Source organism: Colius striatus, chromosome 3 (genome assembly GCF_028858725.1).
Source record: "Colius striatus isolate bColStr4 chromosome 3, bColStr4.1.hap1, whole genome shotgun sequence".
In the NCBI taxonomy this organism is placed as follows: domain Eukaryota; kingdom Metazoa; phylum Chordata; class Aves; order Coliiformes; family Coliidae; genus Colius; species Colius striatus.
Window position 1 is genome coordinate 18,080,859 of NC_084761.1, and position 23,202 is coordinate 18,104,060.

General features: G+C 50.1%; 1 protein-coding gene across 3 annotated transcripts; it reads right to left on the reverse strand.

Annotated features, from left to right (window-relative positions):
* Nucleotides 1–4,437: 4,437 nt before the first annotated feature.
* Nucleotides 4,438–21,567, reverse strand: SCNN1B (sodium channel epithelial 1 subunit beta). 3 transcript variants are annotated; one of them, XM_061992518.1, is made up of 14 exons: nt 21,505–21,567; nt 19,218–19,445; nt 15,638–15,957; nt 14,345–14,783; nt 12,991–13,184; nt 11,730–11,833; nt 11,126–11,289; nt 10,569–10,676; nt 7,762–7,879; nt 6,947–7,022; nt 6,700–6,757; nt 6,380–6,441; nt 5,450–5,525; nt 4,438–4,997 (listed from the first exon to the last, which is right to left on the reverse strand). In XM_061992518.1, the coding sequence occupies exons 3-14, from the start codon at nt 15,946–15,948 to the stop codon at nt 4,632–4,634; spliced, it is 2,076 nt and encodes a 691-aa protein (XP_061848502.1). In that variant the 5' UTR covers nt 15,949–15,957; nt 19,218–19,445; nt 21,505–21,567; the 3' UTR covers nt 4,438–4,631. The 3 variants fall into 3 exon arrangements, with proteins under 3 accessions (XP_061848502.1, XP_061848501.1, XP_061848503.1); XM_061992517.1 differs by lacking the exon at nt 21,505–21,567 and adding an exon at nt 20,089–20,214; XM_061992519.1 differs by lacking the exon at nt 21,505–21,567 and having other exon boundaries at nt 19,218–19,462.
* Between the last annotated feature and the right edge of the window lie 1,635 nt (nt 21,568–23,202).

A 23,202-nucleotide genomic window follows, 5' to 3' on the forward strand; every position in this document is an offset into this window, starting at 1 on the left:
ACAAAGAGATCTCAAACCTGGAAGGCCAGCTGTGTGAGACTGCTGGGTAGAACCTCACCTGCAAACTTCTCTTTGGGAAGGGAAAGCATCTTCCTTGCCTTGACCTGCACCTACCCCTGCACTTTTCTCCTCCTCCTCACCACCAGATGCCTTGGGGGACTAATTCTTCTGTCCATGTCCTTGTCTCTTATTAACTTTATTCAGGCTGCTCTAATCAGTGTTTGGCCTGATCCACAAATCTTTCTGCTGTCTTTGCTTTTTGGCTCTTTCTTTTTTCCCCAGCAACCTGTGTCTTTGGACAGCTGTCATTTCTTGTCCTTCTTCTGGGACTCCTTGGCCTGATACCTTCTTCCCTGCATGATGGTGCTTTTGACGTCCCTGACTGCCAGAGCTGCCTCTCTTCTGGGCACTGCTGTGTCTGGTTTTGTCACACCACTCTCTCTCGCTGTGTTTTGCAGGACATAACGAGCTGATACAGGCTTGTCTTTTACCAGCTGTGTATTTTTTGAATGAAATTGGACTCCTTTGTTGTTTTCAGCTTGACTTTGGTGATGTTTTACTGCCAAAACTGCAGTCTGGGGAGGTGAGGAAAGCAGATGTGTTGTATAAACAGTTTTGGGGTTTGGCAAATTTTGGCAACTAAAAGAAAAATCAGAGCAGGGAAATAAAATGTCTTTTCTGAATGGGTTTTTTTTTTCCTTCTTGACAAGGTTTGCAGTTAGGTGTTTGCTCTTTTTATTCCTTTTGAAAAGTCTATTTTAAAAGCCCCAACTGAATGGGAAATTTTTTCCTGCTGGGGCTCTGGGGAGTCTGGGCTGGGAAGCGCATTCCCGGGAGCTGTGCAGAGTCTGCCCACGGCTGCTGCTGCGGGAACACCAGCCCTTTGCCCATCCAGCCTTATCGGCCATCGAGCCCTCTGGGGAGACGGCCGAGCTGGTAAAGCCCAGAGTCAATTCCCTGAGACACTTTCCACTTTTATGAGTTGTCAGACGCCCTCTATAAACCAGCAGTAACCGGAATAGTAAACTGTCTGTGTCCTGCCAAAGAACATGCTGTTCTGATTCCCCCGCGCCGTGAGGCGGGTGCATCTCGCGGTTGGTGCCTCTCCCACCCCCGCCTGCCCTGTCCCCTGCCTCCTGCTGCTGCGTTTCTCGGAGCAGTGGCCTGACTGGGGCTGAAGGTGTAGGGGGCTGGCAGGCACAGCCCGGGGCCGGCTGCCCACCCCAGGCTGTCGACAGCCCGGGTGCTGCCTTCCAGAGTGCCTTGGAGAAGGGCTGGCTGGGAAAAGGGTGTCTTCCTTCTCCCTCTCTGCAGCCCGTCTCGTCACAGATCTCCTTGCAGATGCTGCTGTTTCATAGCACGAGGAGCAGGCTCAGGAATGATTTTGCCCGGCAGAAAAGCATCTGAATCCATCTCCTGGCCGTGCCTTTCTGTTGGAACAGTCATTTGGGTACCCACACAACCAGGTTTACCAGTACCAATGCTGACAGTTGTCTGTGGTGAAAGCCTGGGAACAGATGCCCAAGTTCTCATTCTCAATCCTAGACTTTTAAGCAAATGGCTCTATCAGGTCTTTTGGAGAGAGCAGTATCTTGTCTGTTGCAAAATTGTTTGAAGGTCTTTGTCAAGTATTGGTTTGTGTGCATACATGGAACATCAAATGGGAGGGGAGGCTGCCGGATGCTTGTTTCCAGCCTGGCTGTAGTGGGAGATGAAGCACTTTATGAGAATTCTTCAAAAGGAGAGTTCCAGGGCTTGACAGTGCTCAGAGAGGAAAGCATCCCTTTAGAGAGAAGGGAGGTGAGGAGTCAGGCAGGAAAACTGTAGAACAACTCCTTAAGAGCTGAATTCCCCTGTCTTTACTAACACCTTAACTGCCTTTCAACTGCCCTGTCACAGCTCCAGTTGACTTTACGTGCCCGCTGAGCTCCTGCCGTACACAGGGCTGCATGGTTTCCTTAGGGAGCAGCCTGTTCTTGGGCCGTTGGCCGTTCACTTTTGCAAATGAGCAGTTAAGGGGCTGGGGGCAGCACGTGGACTTGTTGAGGTGGAGCACTCTGAATCTGGATTTTTATTCCTTAAATATTTTATTTTATATATTCTCTGTCTGCAGATGACTACGAATTACCCCTGTTTTTCCAGTCCTCATCCCAGTCAAGGTCAGGGGTGAGTGTAGTTGCTCACCAACCTGTGAAGCCAGTGGTCAGTGTGCTGAGTCCTCACATAACTCTTCCCTTTCATATGGAATCCGAGGCTGAAGGATGGAGGTGTCATCTCCCTCTTCTAGTATAGTGCAGGAAGTCTGATTAACATATAAAGGACAATCCTGTGTTGTTTCTGAGGCAAAATTTCTGGAGGAATTGTTCAAGATGTTAAAAACCCTGTAAAGTTTTAGTTGGTGGAATGAGTAGCAAGTTCTGCAGACGAAACAGCCTGCTAAGTGGCAGAGTGTGGGCTTCTAAACAGTCTCCTGATTTTCAAGCAGTAGCAGCTAAAACAAATACAGCTTCTGGCTCTGGAGGTCCATGAGCTGTGGGCTGCCAGGAGGGTGAACCTGAGGAAGGGCAGTTCTGCGCATGCCCCCAGTTGCAGGTTTTTCCTGTTGCATCAGTTTCTGGGCACTGTCAGAACCTAAAGCCTGGACCGTGTGAGCTGCTGAAGCACTGATCAAGAGGCAACAGGGAAGCCTAGGCATGGTTTCTATATTGGTCCTGCTGTCTGTCTCTGTAGGATTTGTTAACTTACCCAGTTTTGAGCATCCCGCAGATGTGGGACTCCACTGAGCCAAAACCTGGGAGGTGAAGGAGCTCACCACAGATAACACACCAGCTCCTCCTGATCCTCACCCCTCTGTCTCAACAGCAAAAAACCCGAACAGGCTAAGAATGGGATTTCCAAAGCCCTTTCATTATTTTAGAAGCTAAATATAATTTTTTAAAAGCGTTCTTATGATGACCAAGTGAAAGCTGTCAGAAGTAACAGACAATTGAAACTTTAAGTTGCCGTGGCTTTTGGAGCTAATAATAAATACTAAAAAGTTAATGAATCAAGTCTTATAAAATTAAGACTGCAACTATCCTATGCCTTATTTTCTTGTTAACTATGCTGCTGCAGCGTTAGACCAGCTGTAAATAAGGGTTTAACTTTTTTCAATGAATTTTGAACAGAGCTTCCCCCGTGCAGGGCAGCAGCAGCCGTGCCGGCGGCATTGCAGCTCTTTGGTCCAGGAACCTTGCTCACCTCTTGCACTACTGCAGGGAGCGAGACAGGCTCTGGGCGTGCTCTGCTCTGCCTGGCAGCTCGGCACCAGAGCCCCCCGTGCATGGGAGCTTCAAGGGAGAAGGGCCACGGACACCCCTGGCCGCTGCCCCCGCCACCCTGCGCTGGGCAACACGCCCAGAACATCGTGTTCCCAGTCGCATGATTTAACCACATGATTGTGCTTCCTCTTCAAGTTTTGCAAAAGTACTTCAGTGAGGCAGGTGCCCGTGGGTTGTGATGGGCTCCTGAGAAATCTGAGGGCTGGGGCCAGCTGGGGCCAAGCGAGCTCGCCTGCCCCTCTCGACCCAGCCCTGTGGGGACCATCCACCCCCCGGCTGCCCTCATGTCAGGGTGAGCACAGTTACCTGCCCTTCTTGCAAGCTGCTGCCATCAGGTGCTTGCCAGGGCTGAACTGCACCTGCTGCCAACAGGAAACTTAAGGGAACTTTTAAATTAATTTATTTATTGCCAAGAGCGGTGCTGTTAAACGGCCCGGCACTTCCTCCCCACACCTGAGTCTTTATGGAGGCTGCAGTAGTTATCTCTGACACACATTAACAGCCATGCCCACCTGCGGCGCCAGCGGTAGCAAACGCCGGGCAGCAAACCCAACCAGGGCACCCACAGGCTCTAGAAGCAATGGGACAACTTTCTTCCACTCTGTTTTTGTTGTGTTTAGCTGTAGAAATACTGTGCCCTCAGAAGTCAAAAGTAGCCTGGGTCGCAACCCAAGGGTCTGACCCACAGAGCAGCAGTGTCTCAGCAGCCCCCAGCCTGCAGCCATGCGTCTGCTGTTGGGATGTCCTGTCCTCCCACCAGCACTGCCTGCCTCCCAGCTCCTGCCCAGTGCTGACATGGTCCTGCCTCTCAGCCTGGCCTCAGCCTTATCTCCCATTCCAGCCTCAGTCCTGTCTCCCAGCCTAGACTCAGCCCTGCCTCCCACCGCAGCATCAACCCTGTCTCCCATCCCATCCCATCCAATCCCATCCCAGACTCAGCCCTGCCTCACATCCCAGCCTCAGTTCTGCCTCTCACCCTGGCCTCAGCCCTCTACAGCTGCCACCATCCCGCTCTTCTCACCAGGAACTTCACACCCACCTGTTAAAACAAAACGGTGACTTACAATTATATAGCAATGCTGATGTATGCAAAATGCTGATGTACTAAAGCCAGAGCCTGATGCCAACTCTGTGGGGTTTATTGCGGGGTTTATTAGACAGAGCTTCTTCACAGTGGACAGTCAGGGAGGGGAGGACAGACAGGGCTTGTTAGTTCCTCCCTAATTTCAACAGGTTGCTCAGCCAGCGTGGAACTGAGCATGGCGATGGTGGCTGCTGTTGGCGCTGTCAGGAGGTGCTGGGACACGCCACTCACTCGGTTTCAGTGTCGCTGTCAGGACCGAGAATGTCAAGGGGCTGCACACGCAGTGAGTCGTAGTTGGGTGGAGGAGTGCCAGGCTCAGGGTGCAGTGCCTCGTCCCTGGGGATGGCACCTGTGTCCTCGTGCTGGAAGCCCAGGTTGGTGTGAGCCTCCACCAGCTCCGATACCGTCGGTGGCGCGTTCGGATACTGTGCCTGTGCCCGCTTCTGCTTCAGGCCTTTGCACCAGCTGATCACGTGAATAATGGTGATCCACAGCGAGTCGATGATGATTTCCCCAAACTCAATGAGGCAGAGCACTGAGCCCCCCATCCAGAACCCGAACTGGCCTCCCAGGCTTGACAGCAGCCAAACAATCTGCAGGGAGGAGAGCAGAGTGAGCCGGGGCAGTGGACCCCAGTCCCTGATCAGCCCTGGCCTATTGCCCTGTGCCGGTGCTGAGCCAGTGATGCCCCTGCCCTGGGACCTGCCAGCCAAGCCCCAAGCCTTGTGGGTGCTGCGCTGCAGGACTGTGCTCCTGTTGCTGCTGCTCAGTGACCTGTCCTGCACTGGTGACAGGGATGGGAGGTAAAGGGGAAGAAGGAACCAGGAGCTGTGAACCAGCTAGGGAGGTGGCTTCATCCATGACCTTGCAGCAGCACTGAGGGCCTTGGCACATTATCCTGGTGAGAGGTATCTCCAGACAGGGCTGATCAGCCCCAGGGAGCCGAGCCCTGTCCATGTGTCCAGGGTGACTTGTTTCTGCATCTGCTCACCAGCCGCTTACAGGGTGCTGTGGCACTGGCAGGTGGGCAGGGATGGGCACTCACCGTTGTGGCAGCAGACTCTGAGATGGTGCGGTAGTTGTACTCCTGGAAGTAAATGTTCAGCTTGATGATCCCATTTCTGTAAGGGAAAAAAAGCAGCTCTGCAGAGCCAGGCCCCCTCTCCAGTGCCTGCAGAAAGCTCTGCTGGAGCTGCTCACTGACAGCCATTGAAACTCCTGTCTGGCACATGGAAGAAGTTACAAAGTGGCACTGACTCCGAAGGGGAGAGAGGCAAGCCTGAAGTGCCTTCTAAAGAAGTGCTTGGGCACCTGGAAGCTGCTTTGAGGCTGTTGGCTTTGTTTTTCACAACTGCCTGGGTTGGTCTTGAGGGACCATCACCCTTCCCGGTGCCCTGCGCCTCCTGTTCCTGTGTGCACGGTCACAACCGACCGTGTTTCAGGGGGCTGAATGTGTGCAGAACAGCCCATATCTGTGAGACCATTTCCTCCTGCTCCTTTTTTGTTATTGCCTTGGGGAAAAACCTCTCCTCTTTTTGCCCTAATCCAGGGTTTAGATTCTCAAGGGGTAACTCAGCCAGTTACTCTAGTTTTGGTGCGTCCTCACTACTGCTGCTCTGCAGATTCAGAGATTTGAGTACAAAGGGATGAAGGTTATGAAGCAGGAGCTGGACCCTGGCAGTTCACAGCTTCAGAGCTTCCAGACTCGTGCATGCAACTGATGAGAGGTGCTGCTGTTAATGCTGATTTTAACTAAACTGTACATTTGAGTTTCTCTGACCTGGTTTGTCATGATGGAGAGTAGAGGATATACATGAAGTGCATTTCAGATTTGCTCTGTGTATCTTTCAGGCAAACACATAGCAAATCTTGCCCTCCCCTTGCACTGCCACTCTCTGGCCCATTGCCAACGTTCATGTTAACCTAATGTTAACAGGCTCAACAGAGAAGATAAATGGTTGTTCCTTTCACTTACCTATCCAGAGTCACATTTGTTGACATATCCCTTTCATAAGACAGAATATGGAAAATCCAGTCCTAGGAAAACAAAATTTTCTCAGAACTGAGCAGAAGCATCCTCTGTGCAAGGGAGTTGCAGGAGCCCATGCAGGACCCCGGGGAGGAGGAGCCACCATGGGGGTGTCCCTCCTCCTGTCTCATCCCAAGCACTAGTGTACACACTGGAAATGTGTCATTTAGCAAAGAGGCACTTGCTGCCTGGACGTGGCCTCTGCAAATAGAGTGACTCACGTGGCAAAGAACCGGCAATTACTAATGAATGTTTCAAAACATTACCTCTGAAGCTTCAGATGGCCAGTCTGCCATGGAGATGGTCATCTTATACTGCGTGTCGCTGGGGAGGGGAAAGGACAACATTAGTACAGAAGTTTCCCCTTCTCTGGAGTCACTGGAATGTCAGTTCTCATGCAGAACAGCAGCCCCATGTGATTTGTTGCTGTTTTAGAAAGGTCAGAATTGAGAGGAGACAAAAAGCAGGATCCCCTCCACCGTTACAGCTGCCAGAGCTGGTTCAGGTACTTACTTGCATGTTTCCTTACAAGAGTCAATACAGATCTGTCTCTGCCTTATACTTGATCTCAGGGATGAATAGCAATATGCTGTGTGGGGAAAACAGACAATTCAATCATCTGTTTAGACAAGGACCCCTTTTACTGGATTACAAGTATTTCATTTAATAAACCAAATGTTTAGGTATGAGCCTGCTGCACAGGTTTGCTGTCTTCTCCTCTAACCTTCCTTCCCTGGAGACACTCTGGCAAAGCGGTCAGCCAATTTGATAATAGACTGAAAATGCACTTTATTTTTCTGCAGACAGTTTCCAGCATGCAGTCTGCCCAAGGGCAGTGGCTTTGGCATGGCCCTGGCCAGCAGCAGTGGCAGGGGCAGGAAGCTGGCTGTCAGCTGGGGCTGCCCACGCAGAACTGTGCCACCAGCCCCTGCCTGCCTGCAGGCTTTCTTGCCCAGAGCCCATTGCCCCTGCCTGTGCCAGCTTCTGCCAGGACTTGAACTCTGCAGTCATGGACGCCTGGAGCCTCACCCCTTCTTCTCTCTTTTTGGCACCCAGAGGCTCCCATTCCCTCCCCTGGCTGGAGTCAGCTGCCTGGGAGAGCTGGGCCCCACAGCAGCGCCAGAGCTGAGGCCCCTCAGCCCACAAGCAGGAGTGGGATTTTGCCCCTTCTCCCTGGCACTGACCTGAATGGCCACAGGGAGACTTTACACAGTGAAAGGCCATTCACCTGCTGGATTTACAGTGGTGATAAAGCTCCTGCCTGCTTCCCCCTTCTGCATGCCAGGACCCTGGGGCAGTCATGCAATTTGTTTTGTTCATGTTCTTACCCCAGCCTGGGTTATCTTCATTATTGCAATAATTTACCCCTTCAGGTAAAGGAAACATATAGTGACCACATCCACAGATTTCAATCATGTGATTTTGGAAACAAGAGCGTAGGCAAGCCTGAAAAAAGAGAAGAGGGAGCTGCTTAGACATGGGCTGAACCCCCCTGCCCTTGCGCTGGTGCAGTCTACGCTGGCTACAAGGGTTTCTCAGCTCTGAGGTACTTTCTGTCTTTTACATCAAACAGATGCTGTTGTGTCTGCACACAGAAGAGGCTGAAGCCACAGAGGGAGTGTGTGTAGCCAGAGCCCATTGTGGCATGAAGACCTCCTCCAGCAGGCACTGGGCATCGCCATTGCTCTGGAAGGTCTTCACAGGCAGCACCAACTCTACAAGAGCAAGGCAGGGCAGGTGTGTAAGCTGCCAGCTGCACTCACACCGCGCTTATGCTTTTTTCTTCACAATGCAATTTTACTGCCATACCCAGAGATTTCCAGGCACATCACAGTCATGAGCTGCCCATGGGCCAGTCACCTCGTAGGAGCAGAGGGAACTCAGTGCCTGCTCCCAAGGCATAAGAAACTGCCCCTTTCTCAACTATCTTAGGGCTTCATGGCAGTAACATGGGGTTTACAAAAAGGAATAAAAACCTTCTATTACACCCCTAGGCATTGTTGTTGTGTCCAGGCTTTGTACTGACATACTGCCGAGGGCTGGTTCCTACTTTAAAGCCAGGACTCTAAAAATACCTCAACATAAAGAGCAGGTTTTAGAAATCTGAATCATCTTATCTGTGCATCAGCTTCTCTCTTTGAAGGGATTGCAGCCGCAGCTGCGGCAGCGTGTGAGCCGGGCTGCAGCGCTGCCATTAGCTCAGTGAGGCATGAAGTTAATCACCTGGGACTGGAGTGGGATTCTGGACGAAACAGTACACAGAGCAATAACACAGTCTATGAAAAGATAATTAAATTTAACAGCTCCAACTCGGTACAACAACAGCCAAAGGATTTCTGTGTGATACGGAATGCTTGCAGAGCTCGCTGCAGACAGGGAGTGATGGGAAAGCCTGGCTTTGGTGAGAGGCCTCTAGGTGAGGTGGATTACGTGGACATAGAGGCCTCTAGGTGAGGTGGATTACGTGGACATAGAGCTCCAGTCAGCATTTAGCAACTTTTAAGTAATAACGCAATCACATCGAGTATTTGCCTCAACGTTATACAAGCATCTTAAAAAGCAGAGTAAAGTGGTACAATTGTTATATAAAGGCAGAAATATAAAAACCCCTGCTAGACCAAAGCCCTCCCACTTGGCTGCCATGTATTCTTCAGGCTTTTGTGATTAACCCCCAAAATGGGTTGATGTTTTCCTTATTGCCAGATCTCACCTTCCAGAAATGCTTCTCCATTACGCTACAGCCTGTTACAGATTAACCTGTGCTTCATTTTCACACTATTTTTCTACAGTCTCGAGGTTTACAAACACTCAACTTTTGCATCCCAATTTTCAAGTGAAGAAAAGGCAAAGGTCTGTCACCATTTCCTATACAAAACAAGCTGCAATTTTTCAGGGTGAAAAATGACATAATTCACTGGAGAAAAGTGATTTAAAAGAGTAGGAATGTTCAGGAGAGGAATCCTTCCTGTATACCCCTCTGCTGCCAGATAAATACTACTTGTATACAGAGACCAGGAGCTGCGTTGCACATTAGAGCAGTCCCATGGCTTTTAACTACTGGTACAAGATTTCAGCCAAGCGTGGAAACTGTAAGGAGAAAATCACATTCTCATGAGTGAAAAATAAATTAACAGCCTTGATGACATGGCAGGAGCAGTTACTCTTTTAGAGGAGCAAAAATGCTCTGTGGGCTCCTGGTGGGTACTGCCAGAGGAGCGTGGGGCTGACACTGCAGTGCCTGAGCATGGGTCAGGTCCCAGGGAGGCCGAGGGGCTTCATGCTCCCAGCCAGGCACGCAGAAAGGGGCATTTCCCCAGTCTTTCCTACGATATTAGGGAACTGACATTAGCCAAAGCTATCAGGAGTTTCAGGCCGTGTCGGACACTGCCCTGCACTGAAGAAGGGAGTTGCCTCCTGGTTCTATCACCCCAGAGCTCCAGTGGCGCCCAGCAGCCCCCGGTGAAACCAGTGCAGTAACCGACTGGGGCACGATGGCTGCTCAGGGAGACAAGAGGGGGGAGAACTGAAGACCCAGTGTTTTTTAAGGGCCTGAGGGGCCCCAGTGCATCCTGCTCCTGATTTGTCTGTCAGCATGAGAGTGATCCCTCTGCTTCAAGCAGCTGAGTTCCAAGGTGGCAGGGCACAAGGAGAACCGGGAGGCTGCTGCGTATCAGCTTTTGTGAAGATGACAGAAATGACCATTTTCATCTCTCTCAGAAGAAAGCACAATTCATACCTAGCTAAGGGAAAACAAACTGCTAATGCCCTTTCCTGGTCATGTGAGTTTTTTTGGTGTGAGAATGAAACCCGCAGGTTGCATCTAATTATGCTGCCTGCCACAGCAATGCTCCTCAGCTTTTGCTGCAGGTTTCAATACCTGTATTGTTAGGCCTTTCTCCTGCAATACAGTTATTTCCACTGGATCCAGTGGGATTGTTTCCAAACCCAGGACTGCTGAGTAGTAAACCAGCCTCGAGTGCTGGTTTACTACCAGAAAAGAAGGTTCCTGTGTTTAGGTTATGCTTTCTACTTTACCACTGATGATCCTCCAGTAATCCTGCATGCTACTCGAAGATTTTAACTGCTTTGATGTTTTTTCCTAAACAAATTTGTTTGATTTAAAAATTAGTTTTACCTGTATGGAATAGGAAGTATTATACTGGCTATAGAGATTTTTTACAGGGACATCAGACCCGTTATTGGTGCAGTCACTGTAGGGATAGCCCATCCGTTCTAGTTCATCCTGAAAGAAAACCAAAACAGCAAAATTCAGTAGTCATTTCTCCTCCCAGGTTCCTGGTGACCATTTTCTAGAGACTCTGTAATCCCTGGATTCCCTGCTGGCTTGGAAAACACTCAAAGAATCACAGGCAGCAGAGCTGAAGGAGGTACAGCCCATTGCCCAGGGCGGATCGAGGCAGATGAGGGTGTTCAAGAGCAGTATGTTTTAGCAAGGCACCTCCTGACAGGCTGAAGGAACAATGACCTGAGCTCAATATTTTGGCTTCAATAAAGCACTTTGCCAGGACAGTTACATAAAAGTCTCCATAAACTGTTCCAGCCCACAGCTAGCATACACCTTGACTCTTTTGGTTTGAGCCAGTTCAGCCAAGACTTAAAGCAAACTTGGTTGCAGTCCCATCAGATAAGATTATTCTCAGACAATCTGCTCTAGAGGAATGCCACACATACCACTAGCACTCCTATGGAGGTTTCTGTCCCAGCCATTGCATAGATGCCCTGATCCTTGAGGAAGGGGAAGCTCTTCTGTTGGTGCAGCATGAGCCTGGCCCCAGCAGCGGATGACAGGTAGGGAATATAGTCTTGCTGGCTGATGTCCAGGATTAACTTCAGCCCTGAGACACCAGACAAAGCATATAGAAATTGTATTGGAATTCAAGCATTTGGAAAAAAAAATAAAGAGGTCTATTTCCTTTTCACTATGAACAGAACTCTTGGTCTTTGAGGGACGAGACGGGGTCTGGCTGACATGTCAGCCTTGCACATGCATAAATACGCACGATGGCGAGTGCACAGGATGGAAATACCCAAGAGAATATCCAGATATTTTGCCTATCCTGATGCTACACTTCTACAAAGTAACATCTGTAGTCACATCATTTGTTTCTGTGTGGCACATTTCCCTTTTGGGGGCTTATTCCCTCCTGGAAAACAGTTACTCTAGTGCTCCAGAGACACAGAAATGATCAATCTGTGGCATCTGACAGAAGTGGCTACCGAGAGACAGACTAACTCCCAGCACTTCTGCTTCCTCCTTAGCAGAGCCCTCTCTTACCAAACTCTGCTCCAGGGTTGGAAGAATTCAGAGCCTCTTCATCCATGCCCCAGTTAAAGATGTAGCAGTTACCGTGGTCTGGGTGATAGATTTGGGTGAAATTCCTGAAAGAATCAAACACATAGAAATGTGACTCTTAAGGAGGACTGAAGGGTTATAAACTAATGCATCTGGTGGGACTGGTGCTTGGCGGCTACATCTGGGATTCACTTTAAATCGCTTCATTTGTTGAATGCCTGTCGAGAAATTTCAGTTGATATCATTTCAATCAATCTGCCATGGGAAAAAAAGAGGAAAGCAAGGTACTGGTGTGTAGTGAGACAGAGCCACTGGGGATAACACTTTGTCAGAGTGGAAAGGCATCATCTGTTGCACAGATGAGAGAATAAAATTGCCTCATCTGAGCTGCAGTAACAGTTTTTGGTGGGTGTTACGCCTCATTCTTTGATAATAATTCTCTGCTTCTCTCTCTGCAGAAAGGGCAGGACTCCTTACAGCCCATGCTGCTGCTCTACACTCTCCTTTCTCAAAACTGGATTTAGTCATTTGACATTAACAAGAAACAACAATGGTTAAAATGCATTTCTGAGAGCCTCTGGTAAAAGGAAGAGGGCCTTAACTGGGTGCTGCACTGCTGTGTCAAGTTATGCTGACTCAGCAGCTGGGCTGGCACCTGGTCATCATTAAATGCCCTGTGAAGGTCCCACGGATGCTGTTAGTCTCATTAAATCACGAGCAAAATGTATAATCCAAAACTCAAACTCACACCAGCACTATCCCAAAATAACCCATTTCAGCCAGGATCACATCCAGAAACCTTCTGGGAAATGTTGTTAGAGTTAAGTGTTGTAGTGGTGCAGGCAATATTCACTCGAAGACGTAGAGAGTCTAAGTAATGCACATGCAGAGACATACACAGGCAACATAATACAACCACCAGCGTTGACTCAAAGCCACCCTTCCTTTGCTAGCTACCTCCTTATATGCTGCTTCTGCCCATGAGATGACCCAGGGCCCAACTGATTAACTTGCAGCACCTGTTTCTGAAGTAGCTTGCCAGCTGCATTAACTTATCCCTACCATCTTTATTCAAGCTGGCCGGTCCAAGCTACATTTGTGCCTACAGTTAAGAACCAACAGAAAACTCTTTATTAACAGATATAAATCTTAAAAGGAGAAAAGAAAAAGGTTGTCCTGCCTTTAGCATCCTGTGCCCTTCCTGGTGGGACAGAAAAGGGCAGGGAGCTTGGTATGCACCTACTTGTAGTTGCAGGGTTCAGCGCCATAGAGACATGCCAGGATCATGTCTTCTGCCTGGTAGCCCATCCTGATTCTCTCTTGCAGTGGGACTTTGGAGAGGATGCTGGTGGACTGCAGGATGTACCACTCGGACACCGCCTGCGCTGCGCTGGAGAAGTTGCGGTAGGTGCAGTTGTTGGAGCCCTGATAGCTGCACTGGGGACACACAAGAAGGCTGAGTGTGGCAGGGGATGGCAGAGTACATACCTCCTCTCCCTGTGTGCCTGGCCCATGCCAGCATTGCCTGCTGCTGCCAGGCAAGGGAGGAGCTGTGGGCAGATGGAGCTGCGGAGCAGGACTGCACATCTGCATCTACAGATGGGTTTCTACCCAGGGAGATTCCCAGCCGGCCACGTTGTGTGGTCCCAGCACTACCTCCACAAGCTTACAGAAAACATCAGCTTTTGGCCAATTATTTAAGGCTGGAGTTGCCCAGCAGGGTCCCTGAACCTACTGTGGGAGCAAAAGGTGGGGGAAGTCACAAGACCACCATGTGCCTCTGTGCTGAGGATCGCAGCAAGAAAGAGAGTCAGGGACAGCAGTCACAGCCTCTCCCCAGCATTTTGGGTGTTGGACCCAAGGAGCAAGTGAAGGTGCAGGGAGCCTGTGTGGCCCTCCTCTCCCCAGGCTACACTGGAAAACCTGAGGACAGACACCGTTGTCCCCTGTCCTGCAACCCACACTGGGTGCAGATCAGTTGCCACCACGGCCATCCAGCCTTTCCAAGCATCCCGCTCACCAGAGGTTGCCAGACCTACTGGCGGGATCCCCTCAGTGCCTCTGACGCACTGCTGCGCTGCTGTGTGCTGTTGGTCCCTTTTTCCACCAGGAACCTGCTGATCTTACTGATGCTATGCAGCCACCTAACATTAATCCCAGGCTAACTTAGCATAGCTCCTTGCAGGGCTTCCTTTCACCTAAGGAAGTCTATATAGGATATGATCCTGCTGCAGGCCCGATATGCAGAAATCCAGCAGCCAGACACCTAGCTGTGTGCCCTGCTGAGGATCAGCTCCCCTCTGAAAATTGAAATAATCTTAAAATACTTCTGTGCTGCCTTTCTCAAAAGCCCAAGATCAAAATCAGCTCTGTAGCACTGAAATAACATGTCATAACTTGCAAACTGCCCATGAGCTCCCTCCCTGGCCCCAGCATGGACAGCCCCTGGCCCCAGCACAGCCAGACCAGAGCCCCGAGGTAGTGGCCATGGGCAGATGGTGTGGGAGAAATGCTGATCTCTGTGCTGCATCCCTGCCATGGTGCCCAGTGCCACCCATCCCTCGCTTCCCCTGCTGCCTCCCACAGGACCCTCTCACCAGCTTCACTGCCAGCTTGTACTTCTTTTCTTCTGATGCCAGGCTGTCTGGGGCCAGTGGAGTATCTGTTTGGTTGCCTGTAGACATTTGGTTGCCCTCAGCTGTTTGGTTGTACACTGAGGTTTCATCGCCCTCAGTCCTTTGGTTGACTTCAGAAGTTTGTTTGCCCTCAGCCATTTGGTTGCCTGCAGAGGTTTTGTTGCCCACAGAGGTTTCACTGCCCTCAGCAGTACGGTTGCTCTCAAAGATGTCCAGGATGATGGGGTTGTCTTTGTCATGCTCATCGATAAGGACCAGGGGTATCTGGTTCCAGAGCTCCAGGTTGAGTGACAGTGAAGTGTTCTGGCTGCTGTTCCCCGGCACGGGCTGCAAGATCCTCTCTAGTGCTGCTTCAATGAGCATGTCCAGGTCTTTCAGCAGGTGCTTCACCTCTGAGTATCTGCAGGACAAAGAGCAGTTACCAGGCAGTGACCAGGCAGTGGGGATGTGCAACAGCCCATCTGCCACTCCACTGGCTCAGGCCTTCCTGGGGACCTCAAATCACTGCCTAAATGTGTATTGGAGAAGGGTGGGAGCCTCCACGCAGCTTGGACATGGGCACCCCAGCAGCCTCCAACTGGGTGGAAAACCAGCAGGAGGATAAACAGAGAGTGCTGCGGGGCTGAACCTGCCAGCAGTTCACTACAGTTTACACAAAACATCGCTAGCAAGCAGGGACAACAGACAGCCCCGAAGTAATTCCTGTGTGTTGGTTGAGAGCATCTTGTCCTAGGCCACACTACTGCATGGATGTGAATTTAAAGCCACTCTAACAAAAATTAGTTACTCTGAAATGGTGATTGAGTTGTACCACTGCAGCTCCCAGCTGATAGGACTGTTTAATCAGCTCTTAATGGCCGGCATGTGAGCGATAAGGGGCACGGTCACGGCGAGGAAGGGGAAAGAAAGGAATTGTGGGGAAAGATCAAGAGACTGATTTTGGTGGTGACAGATGAGTCGAACTTCGAGTTTTCCCTGAGCCAGGGAAAGTTTGCAGGGAGGCAATAACCACCATTAGATTAACTGATACAGCCAGGAAACCCAGGCAGACTCACAGGCACACACGATCCCTGCTCTGGACCTGAGCCATTTGCCTTCATATTGTTCTCCTTTGTTTTTTAGTGCCACTTGGTGAATCCATTGATGCTTCTAACAGTGTATCTGAGACAGGAACAGGGCCACAGTAACTTACCCTAGACATATAGCTGAGGATGTTAAAGCATAACTGAGTAAATCAGGCAAAGGAAAACTTACTTGAAAGGGTTGGCATTGCAGACCGTGACTGCTGGGAACTTCATGGTCTTAAAGCCAATAGAGAGAGATGAAGTGACATTGTAGGAGAGGTAGGTATTGATGAGGATACCCCACTGCCAGAAGACCAGAGATGCAAAGAGCAGCGTTAGGAAGAACCACATTAATTTCTTCTTTGGCCCCTCTTTGATGATGCGCTTCGGGCCGTGGGTGTTGGTGTTGTCACAGTACCAGACCAGCAGCTCCTTGTAGGTGTAGCCAGGGCCCTTCTGCAGGCGGTGCAGGGCCCGAACAAAGTACTTCTTCACATTCATGCTGCTTGCCTGCAAATGGGAGAAAAAGCACCAAACCAGCTGTGTTGAGAGGCAGGGTTTGTACTACACCATGTATGAGGACAGATGTTCTGCAGAATCACACCACGGCAGCAAAATAGCCCCTCACCTCCCACAAGGGTGCAAGGTGGAGGTTTGTGCTTTGCAGTTCCAAAACTGGCAAATGTTTTTGTCATGTCCCTTCTGTCCCTATGAGAGTTAAGTGATTTGGGCCAGCTGTCCATGGCTGGGCCTGGTGACTGACCAAGCCCCGGAGATGCTGCAGTAAATGACAAGATGACCTTTTAGGAAGCCAGTATTTGTGCAAATGAGACACCTCTGACACTGTCTGAAACGCTTGCCAACACTAGATGGACCGAGCAGTACACACACAAGCTGGTTTCAGGTAGAATTCAGATGTTTGATATTCAAGCTAATGCAGGGCTTAAGACAATTGCTCTTAAATTTAAAAGTATTACAGTGCAGCAGATACTGAAGGGAGCAGGAAATGAGGACCTGGCACCAGCAGCACCTTTCCCAGGAGCAGGCAGGCAGCTCAGTGCTGCTGCAGCCAGAGGAAGGGAGGAAGGACAGCAGATTGGCTTTTCCACCAAATTCCTTCGTCTCTCAGATACTATCGGTATGCTCCCACTGCTCATGCGAGGGATGCTGCATAGTTTACATTCATATTGTGAGTAAATAGAACATCTTGTGCTGCTATTTTAAGGTGAGAACTTGCGTTACTAAATCTCAATATCCCGGGGCAGGATTTCAAAACAAGCCCACGTCAGCTGCTTACAACACTTTTCAGGTTTAAACTGTAGGGGAACAGAATTAAAGATTAATGCTGCATGTAAGTCAGCATCCTGGAGGAGTGCTGAGCTCGTAGAGCAATATGGCGATGGCAAGCAGTGCTCGGCAATGCAGAAACCAGAGGAACACCAGGTTACTGGCAGACAGCCTGGCAGAGGCAGGGAAGGAGCTGATGGGTGTGCACAGGCCTTGGGGAGCAAGTGTGGCTTTACTTTAAAAAAAATAATAATGCTGACTCATTGATTTATTGGCCAGGTCTGTGAAATCTGATGAGCAGCATATATAGAGTCTGATAAAAGCATAAACCAAATAGATTTTATGGTGTCTCATGCCACGGTACAAAGAGAGCTGATGATACTTCTTGTATGTTCTATTACATGGGATGTTAGACAGAGCCCAATACCATGGGGTCTCAATAAAAGTGTCCTTTGAATCATAGAATCATTTTAGTTGGAAAAGACCTTTAAGACCATCAAGTCCGACCACTAACCTTCCTCTGCCAAGCCCATCACTAATTTAAACCGTCCCTCAGCACCTCATCCACACCTCTTTTGAGTATCTCCAGGGATGGGGACTCCACCACCTCCCTGGGCAGCCTATGCCAGTGTCTAACAACCCTGTCAGTGAAAAATTCTTCCTTACTCTCCAATCTAAACCTTCCCTGGCACGACTGTAGACCCATGTTCTATCATTCACTACTGGGAAGACCTCGCCTCACCTCACTACAACCTCCTTTCAGATAGTTGTAGAGAGTGATCATGTCTCCTCTCAGTTTCCTCTTCTCCAGGCTAAATAACCCCAGCTCCCTCAGCCATGCCCCATCAGACCTATTTCTCCAACTGCTTCCTCTCAGATTTGAGGGCAAGCTCCACTCTTGTGTGAAAGTGTTTCATTCTCCAAGGAACATGTGTCCTGGGACTCGGACCTCTCAGTCCCCTGACCCACCAGCACAGCTTTAGCTCATCCTCCATGAACTCGTGCCATGGAGGTTCCCACCCACAGCTGACTGCAGAAGGGTTTATTCACAAGAGGAGCTTACATTGCATCAGATGCTTGCTGGCTTTTGGGCAGCACTATAAAGAAAACGGGAGCAACAACCAGCCTCTGTTTAATGACCCGTGGCTGAAAGGTAGACACGAAGCACGCGCGGCCGTTCTGCCTGAGCCTCCTGCTGCCAGGTGTGAACCTAAACCCACCTCCAGCCAAGCTTCAAGACTGGTCTCTGCTTTATAAAACACTATTGCCAAAATACATTTGAATGCAGAGAGACTGTCAAGGCAAACTAGTAAATATTTTCTGGCTTTTAAGAAAGCCAATAAAAGATTTAGATTAGATTAACATTTAAAACACACCTATGCTGCAATGGGCAAAATCCAGGTTGGCTGGACCCGACTGGCCACATGCCCTCGGCCTCTGTTTGCTCTGCTGCTCGCAGGCCACGCCAGCCAAATGTGGAGCCAGGACCCAGCTTTGGTGTACAGGTCTTTGGGGGTTTCTCATCAACTTGACCTGGCTGGAAGGAGTTTATTATTTCTTTCTAGATTTCCCCCTTGAAGCTGAGTTTAGCTTTTCTTTTCCACTGATGGCCAGGTTGAGACACATGCTTATAGGCTGGGGAGCAAACACAGAGTAATAATTTCATAGCTGAGTGGAGTTAAAGATATTGAATATTTGATTTTGATGTTGCTTTATCCTTGGTTGTGATTTTGCAGAAGTTATCAATACGTTTGCTCTCCACCTTGAACTTATTTCCATTTACTCACCTAACCTGCAAGTGCTGTTTGAAAAGGCAGGGTATGCTTGCTAGTGACAGCACAGGGAAGATGCTGTGCTTGGAAAGGACCAGTTCCAAATCAGCTCTAACCAAAGATCGCAGTGCCTTCTACCTCCCTTTATCTCTTCAGCTCACCAACCATAAAAACACTGTGCTGAAGGGCAGCATTTTCACATTGTAAAGTTAGATTCAGGCCACATTGTGGAAAATAAGATTAAATTGGTTTTAGATACGTCTTAACTTGATCCTGTGATTTCTTCCCTGATGTCAAAGCTACGGGACCTGACCTTTGCAATTGCTGCACTGTGCTGTGGCACTGTGGAGCACCTGCCAATGGGAGCACAGGCATGGGAATAGGACAGGGATGGGGTTGGCTGGAGGAAAATCCTCAGACAGGATGCCTGCAGCATCCCTGTCCTGCCATAGGAACACAGATCTCAAAAATAAAAACCCCACAAGTTAACAAAGGTGTGCTGGCAATGCAGCTGAGCAGACGGTCATGGGTTTTGCAGAAGACAGTGTGTCAGCAGAGTAAAGGACTCAGGTTTACTCTTCCTTGAGGTCTAAGCTGTGCTTTCAGCTGGGCCATTTGATAAAAGAAAAGGCTTAAGCAAAAGCTGTGTTTGGCCATACTTGGATGACTTCTTTTCAAACTATTTTCTCACTTTAATAGTTTTCGTCTTACCTTTATTTCCAAAACGTTTCCAGATGGACTTCTTGTTTCTTTCTCACTGCTGAAAGCCACTCTGTGTGAGGGGCCTTGCCCAACTGGAAGCTGGAGCCCCTGTAACAGCTCCTTGCCCTGGGCACTGAGGCTCAGCGTGCAGATGCCGTAGCTCTTCAGAAGGGGTTTGGTACTGGTTTCGGGGCCAGCCTGGAGCCTGTCCCGCTCTCCCCCATCAGCGGGCTGTACCTGGAGCAGAGAAATGACTAACAAGGGATGGCAAAGACCCACTTTCTGTCAATACACAGACAGCTGTCACCCAAAGTCCCCTCCAGAGAAAAGGAGTGGAGGCTTGCAGAGGGATAGGAGCAGAGGAGGAGCCTGAGGTTGGGGACTCAGCAGGTGCTTCTCCCCTGCTGCCCTCAGATCCCTCATTACTTGCATAGAATATAAAACTGAAGGGCCTGAGCATCTAGCAGCTCTGAGACACTGCTGGCTAGTTTTATTTGTGGTTTGGCTACTCCACTTCCAAGGCCCTGGTCAGAGAATGAGAACGCTCCTCTCTCCTTCTTGCATTTGCATTTTCTATTGTCACACTGCTCTGCTTGCAGAGCTGGTCTCTAATGTGCAGGCAAGACCTGACTTTGTCTCTTTGGCGGGTGGTTCTGGGGAGCTATCACTGCTGCCTCACCACCTCCACACTGCCATGCTTTGCTCTGGGCTGCCCCTTGACAGCACACTGTATCACTGAAACTGGTTCTGTGGTGCACAGGGTGCCACACGCCCCTCCCCTGGCAGTACCCCCATGCCATGGTGAGCAAAGCCATCCTAAAAACAATCTGCTTCTGCTTCTACTGTGGTTTGCATTGTGCTGTGAAGGAAGTGTCCTCACCTTCGCCAAGTCCAGCCCTGCATTATCCCAGAATCATCCGAGGTGAAACTCCTCCACCTCACGGGTGAGATCAGACTCCCACATTACGAAATGATTGTGTTGACTGTGTTGAATCTCTGCTTTTTTCCTAGGGCAATTGACACTTTAAGGAAATAAAGACATAAGCAAAACTCAGCACACTCCTGGAAGCTCCAGGGTGGTACCTTGTCTGCAAAACCACTCCGACACTGCTGGGCCTGATGCTGCAATTATTCAGCACTTTATCTGTTGGGACCCACAACAGTCATTCCTCTTTGATCACCAGCAGCTCATCTGCCACCTTCTCTAGAGCCCGTTGAAAAGCCCTTGTTTTCCTAGGGAAGATGTTTGTGCTCTCTAGTGGCATGGTTGCAAGACAGAGGAATTTTTTTAAATTAGATCACAAGTTTACAGGTTGTGAGTTGTGGAGCAATGACAAAAACACGTGAGGGAGCAATGGAAGGGCTCCCTGAGCCGGGGTGGCGGCTGCGTGCCCAGCAGACGCTTGGCCTCGGCTGCGGCGTGTGAAGAGAGCGCGGCCGCCGCGCCCAGCCGCGGCTCAGCCGCCCGCAGCCGCCCCGCGCCGTGCAGGGGCCTCCGGGTCGCCGATCCCCACGGGCACGACTGCAGCACTCGAGGAGTATTTACGACCTGCAAGTTTAGATAGCGTCTGCCCGACCGGGGAGTCGGTGTGTTAGACGCTCCATCCCCTCTCCCCTGCCTGCCTGGCCCTGTGTTTCCCACGGAGTCCCTGCCTCCTGGGACGGTGACAAGCCTCACTCCTCATGTGCCAATAACGTTTCTGATAGTTGACTCTGCTGCTTGTGCAATGAACAGTGTGAATCCTGGGACGTACGAGGAACAAAAGTCCCCGGGCAGCTCCCTCCTAGCTTAGCGATCTCATATTCTGCAATAAGGCCGGTGTCCCGGGGAGGGAGCATCCTCTGCCTTCGCCCGGGAGGCAACAGCCTGGGGTGGACGGCACATTTCCCACAACAAAGAACACAGTGAAATATTCAGAAAGCTGAGTTTCCCTTCCATACCTTTTATCAAGGAGATGAAAGAAAACCCCGAGGCAAAAGAAGTTGAATAAGAATGACCAGCCCTGACTGCCCCGCTGCGAACATCCAGGGCACCTGACCGGCACGAACCTCCCCACACACTACCCCCTCCCCACACTGTTACAAAATCATGCCAAGAGACGGTGACTTCACGCATTTATCACCGCAAAAAGACACACATCACCCACCGGTCCCTTGGGCCCCGAGCCGCCGCCGGAGAGATGCCCCGTTCGCCCGTGGGCATCACTCCGGCGGCCGCTCGGGGCCGAAGGGACCGCACAGTCCCGCTCCCTCCTCCCTGGGCCACCCCCCTCGCCCACCCGCGGTCCCCCCGTACCTGCCGCCCGTGCTACTCCGGCAGCGCTGCCCGCGGAGAGCGGGACCGGCCCCGCCGTCTCCCCCGCCCCCGGCCCGCCCCATCCCGCCCCGTGTCACTGCACGGCGGTGCATCTAAACCCTTCCTCCCTTCAGCTCCCGCTTTAGATTGCCTTGAAAACTTGCTTTTATTTTTCTCCTAGTCCTTCTATCCCATCTCCGGAATTGCAGACTCTTCTGCTGCTCCTGCCTCGGGAGCAACGCCGGGACTACGGGTAGCCTTGCAAATCCCCCTGGAACAGAGCCCGCTCCCACTTCACGAGATGCTGAGGAAGTTGTGCCACCATCCTCGAGGGGCAACTGTCCTTCTGTTTGCACAAAAAGTCCTATTAGGATGGCAGATGTAGGGAAGGAGTGCCAGGATCGTAGCTGGGATGTGGACAGTCGCTTGTAAGGTGCAGGGAGACTTTCCCAGGGCTCGTGGCTGCTGCCCTCACCCCCACGCTGCAGCAATTTATGGGGTGTTTCTCGGTCGGTTTTACAATGTGCCAGGTGCCAGGACATCACCTTGCTGCTTTGGTTTCCCTCATGCCAACCATTCCCCACGAGAGGCCTTTACACAGATTTAATAGCTGTGGAGGGAGACTGCACTGGTTTTTGAAACAGTTTTGTAATCTCTTCTTTAAAAAAATATAAGGCATTATATTATTTTTTAAAGACCTTAGAACATTTTTAAAATCTTAAAAGATCTTATAATCTTTTTTAAAAATGAAGAATAAGATCTTACAATGTCTTTTTTCCCTAAAGAAGCCTCCCTGAGCAGCTGTGTTTACTGTTGAGGCTGCTGCTGGGCACATTGTCCTTGGAGTGTTTTGTACACCGCGTGTCTTCCAAGAGTGGGCTACAGAAGGTGTTGATGCTTAAATAGGGGCTATAGAAGGTGTTGATGCTTAAATACAAGTGGCAGAGCTGAGCCACGGTGCCAGCGACAGCCTGAGCTGGGAAGGTGACGATCTCCTGCCGGGAAAAATGAGCTCTGCTTCCACAAAATGAAAATGAAATTAAAAGATGAAGCAGCTCTTCTATTTCCTTCTGAGGTGGAAGGCGAGTGGCTCGCCTGGGGCTCGGTGCCCTTACCAGCACCCTCACAGCCTGGTTTTCATCATGTTCAGCATTCACTTCAGGATTTTATGACTTAATCTTATGTGCCTAGCACAGGGATTCCTGTTGATCACATAACTAATCCCTTAGGGAGGTTGGAGAGACATGGCCCCCCACGCTGTGTGCTGGGGTGTGGGAACTCTGAGCCCAGCACTATTGTACAAACACTGTTTACAGGTAAAACCTTGAGCATCTTGAGTGATTGTGGGAGACGTTAACTCCTCACAACAGAGCAGTAAACATGTATAAACCTCCCTGGGACTATAAATCACACCAATGGCAAACCGTAAAACGTAACGATTGCCTCTTGCTATGAAAAGTAACCACAGCTTCTTGTTCAATCAGGACCTGGCCAGACTTCTCCCACTGTCCCCTTGTTTTGTTGTCTGGGAACAAAAGAGATTTTTATTTTTAAATTGCACAAGTGTACCTCCTACCATTGGGTCAGAAGTGAATGTGAGATTGTGTTCAAACAGTATTTCCAAGTAAAGCTAGAACCAACAGGTTTGGTGGTGAGCACCGGGACTAACCCAGTTTCTAACCTCTGTCCTGTCAAAAT